The sequence below is a fragment of the Pteropus vampyrus genome, unplaced genomic scaffold, assembly GCF_000151845.1.
Source record: "Pteropus vampyrus isolate Shadow unplaced genomic scaffold, Pvam_2.0 Scaffold274, whole genome shotgun sequence".
NCBI classification, from domain to species: Eukaryota; Metazoa; Chordata; class Mammalia; order Chiroptera; family Pteropodidae; genus Pteropus; species Pteropus vampyrus.
Genome location: NW_011889055.1, coordinates 783,369 through 786,009, shown reverse-complemented (window position 1 = coordinate 786,009; position 2,641 = coordinate 783,369). Strand labels below are relative to the sequence as shown.

Genomic DNA, 2,641 nt, shown 5'->3' with positions numbered 1-2,641 from the left:
ACGACGATCAGCCTGGTGTCCTTGGCCATGGAGTGGATGCGCTTCGGGGCCTCGCCAGTCACGAAGTAGCTCGGTGTCTTCTCCATGGTTATCTGCCCATCCAGAGTCTTGGGCATCACACTTCTGCAAGAAGGGAAGAAAGGAGAGAGCGGGTTATCCCTATCCGGAAATATTGTTTTTGTTTTTGTTTTGTTTTGTTTTGTTTTGTTTTACAGGAAATGTGTGATGTGAATAGCCGAGGAGGGCGCCGCCTAGTAGAGTCCAGCGGTATTCTCCGTGGGGACGTCCTCTCGGCCCCACGTCCTGCTGGACATCTGACCGTGGTCTTAGCCAGAAAGCCGCCTGGGGCTTAGCGGGCGGCTGAGGTTGGGCACCTTCCACACCCGCGTTTAAACTGCTGCTCTATCTCTGACCAGTCACGTGCAAGCCGGATATGCTCTTAATTTCTCTATGTATTAGTTTCCTAATCTCGGAAATGGAGATGATAACAGCCCCTACTTCACGCCGTTGTATAAGGATTAAGAGAGATGATGCTCGTAAAGCATTCAGCACAGAACCTGGCGCGTGCGAGAGCTTATTAAATCAAAGATATTTCAGGAAATGTTTGAGATCAACAAAACCTCGGAGATTGTCTGGTCCAGGGCTTGGCAGGCTGCTACCCATCTCTGGTTTTTGTAATGCCTGTAGCTAAGAATGATTTTTAATTTTAAATGGCTGGGGAAAAAACATAATAATAGTAATAAGAACACTTTGCGATGCATGAATATTACACAAAATTCAAGTTTCAGTGACTGTAAATCAGCGTTCGCTGGAACACAGCCACACGCGGTGCCGGGGGCGTTGCCCTGGTGCCTCTTCAGCATGGCGGGGGCCAGTGGTTGTGACAAGGCCGTTGGACACGCAAAGCCAAATGCACTTACTGTCTGGCCCTCCGAGGACAAGTCTGCTGACCCCTCGTTGTGCCTCACTGTGCCAGTGAGGAACTGGCAGCCCAGGGACAGGCTTCCTGACCTCGGCAAGTCGAGTCGCACCCCGTCTTATTGTCCTCACTGTAAAATCCTGACACTTAACTCACGTTCAGCGGACTAAAACGACACACAGCGTGACAGTCTCTAGCACAGCTTCGGTTCTACAAATGGGATTTCTCCTTCCCTTGCCCCTACAGCTGCCCAGCGAGCCTGTGACAGACCCCCGCACTGGGACCTGGTCCCCTTGCTTCCCTTCCCAAGGCTGCTCCTCCAAAGCCACCTCTCCATCCACATACACCTTCAGAGTGGCCTGTGTCATCTGGGAGCTTCGAGATGCTGAAGCACTTCGATGCCATTTGGCCCCCAATCCAAATATGGCAGGGCTACCAGTGATCAAGTGAGGCTCGGGGTCCCCTTTTACGGTCAGTTGCTATGGGCTCACGCAGAGCAAAGTCAGCTGGCGACGAACCCGTGCAACGCGCTGTGTACGGCAGGCCACCTGCCACCGCGTGCTCCGTCAAGTCCGTGCACTCCCCTGCCTCACACCAAAGTGGAACATTTAGGATTACACAGGACCTCTTTGTTAAGATGACATGCTTTTAAATGCCTCAGCTAATGAAACTTAATACAGACGGAGATCCCTTAGCTTCTCCGCCATAATTAAATTTATTTACTGTCGCCTGGGTAGAGGAAAAACGGCTTCCCTTTTATCTCTAATTCACATGCTCTGTCAATAATTAATTGCTCCTGGGGGTTGCGCTTTCTCGGCGAGCGCAATTATTAGGAAGAGGCATCAGGCTGGCAGAGCAACCCACGGGGCTGGATGCTGCCAGAGAGGATGGCGTTGCCGGGGGCGGCGTGGACGTTCGGGTCGACGCCATCGTGTTGCCGGAATCACGCTCATCCTGGGCTGCCGTGCTCCTCAAAGCACGTTTGTGTGCCTGTCTGGTCCCACCAGCTGTGGCTGTCTCCTTCGGAGGGGCAGGGCTGAGGGACACCGGCTTTGGGAAGCGGACAGGCATGCTTTACGAGTTCTGACCACCCCTGTCACCCCGATGGAGTTACTTCACCCACTCTGAGCCCCGATTTTCTCATCCAAAAGACAGGGTTAATGAGTCTTTCCCTCATGGATCGTCCTAAAGCTGAAAGGCGACACTGCAGGCGAATCGCGGAGGACGGTGCCCAGCTGAGGCCGGAATTTTTTTTTTTTTAACTTAAGCCAGGTGCACAAGGTCACTGGCACGAAAATCCTTAGAGAAGAACCAGAGGAAAATATTTACGTTCGACCAAATGGAAAAGCCGTACAACGTGGGAACCAAGAAACTGATCCGGGAAAAAAGGGTGTTCTGCTTCCTGCCAATGTCGCCACCCACGCCACCTGATCTGGAGGCCGGGGACCAGCCGGGGAGCTACTCGTAGCTCAGCGGGGTCTCAGCAACAACCGACATCCTCCCTTTGCTGCGGCCGGAGAGACACCGTCTCTTAAGGGATTCACGTCGCGTCACGGAAACGTTAGTTAAACGTCGATGCGGAAGCGGGTATTTTCCCACGCTTCCCTCTCGCAGACTCGCGGACGTGGTTCTGCTTGCTGGTTCTGCTGCTTCTCCTCTCGTGCCGGAGAAGCTGCTGGGTTTCTGTTCTCACCCGTCCCCTGCCACTCACTTCTCCGTTTC

At 53.2% G+C, this 2,641-nt stretch overlaps 1 protein-coding gene across 1 annotated transcript in view; it reads right to left on the bottom strand.

The window, feature by feature from the left end:
- The window catches only part of HS3ST4 (heparan sulfate-glucosamine 3-sulfotransferase 4), a 19,571-nt gene that overhangs the window by 1,918 nt on the left and 15,012 nt on the right, over positions 1 to 2,641 (bottom strand). Inside the window, exons 2-3 of the mRNA XM_011375509.2 lie at positions 1,190 to 1,398; positions 13 to 123 (exon numbers count right to left, since the gene is read on the bottom strand). Of these exons, the coding sequence (XP_011373811.2) occupies positions 13 to 123; positions 1,190 to 1,398 (320 nt within the window). The remainder of the gene's footprint in view (positions 1 to 12; positions 124 to 1,189; positions 1,399 to 2,641) is intronic.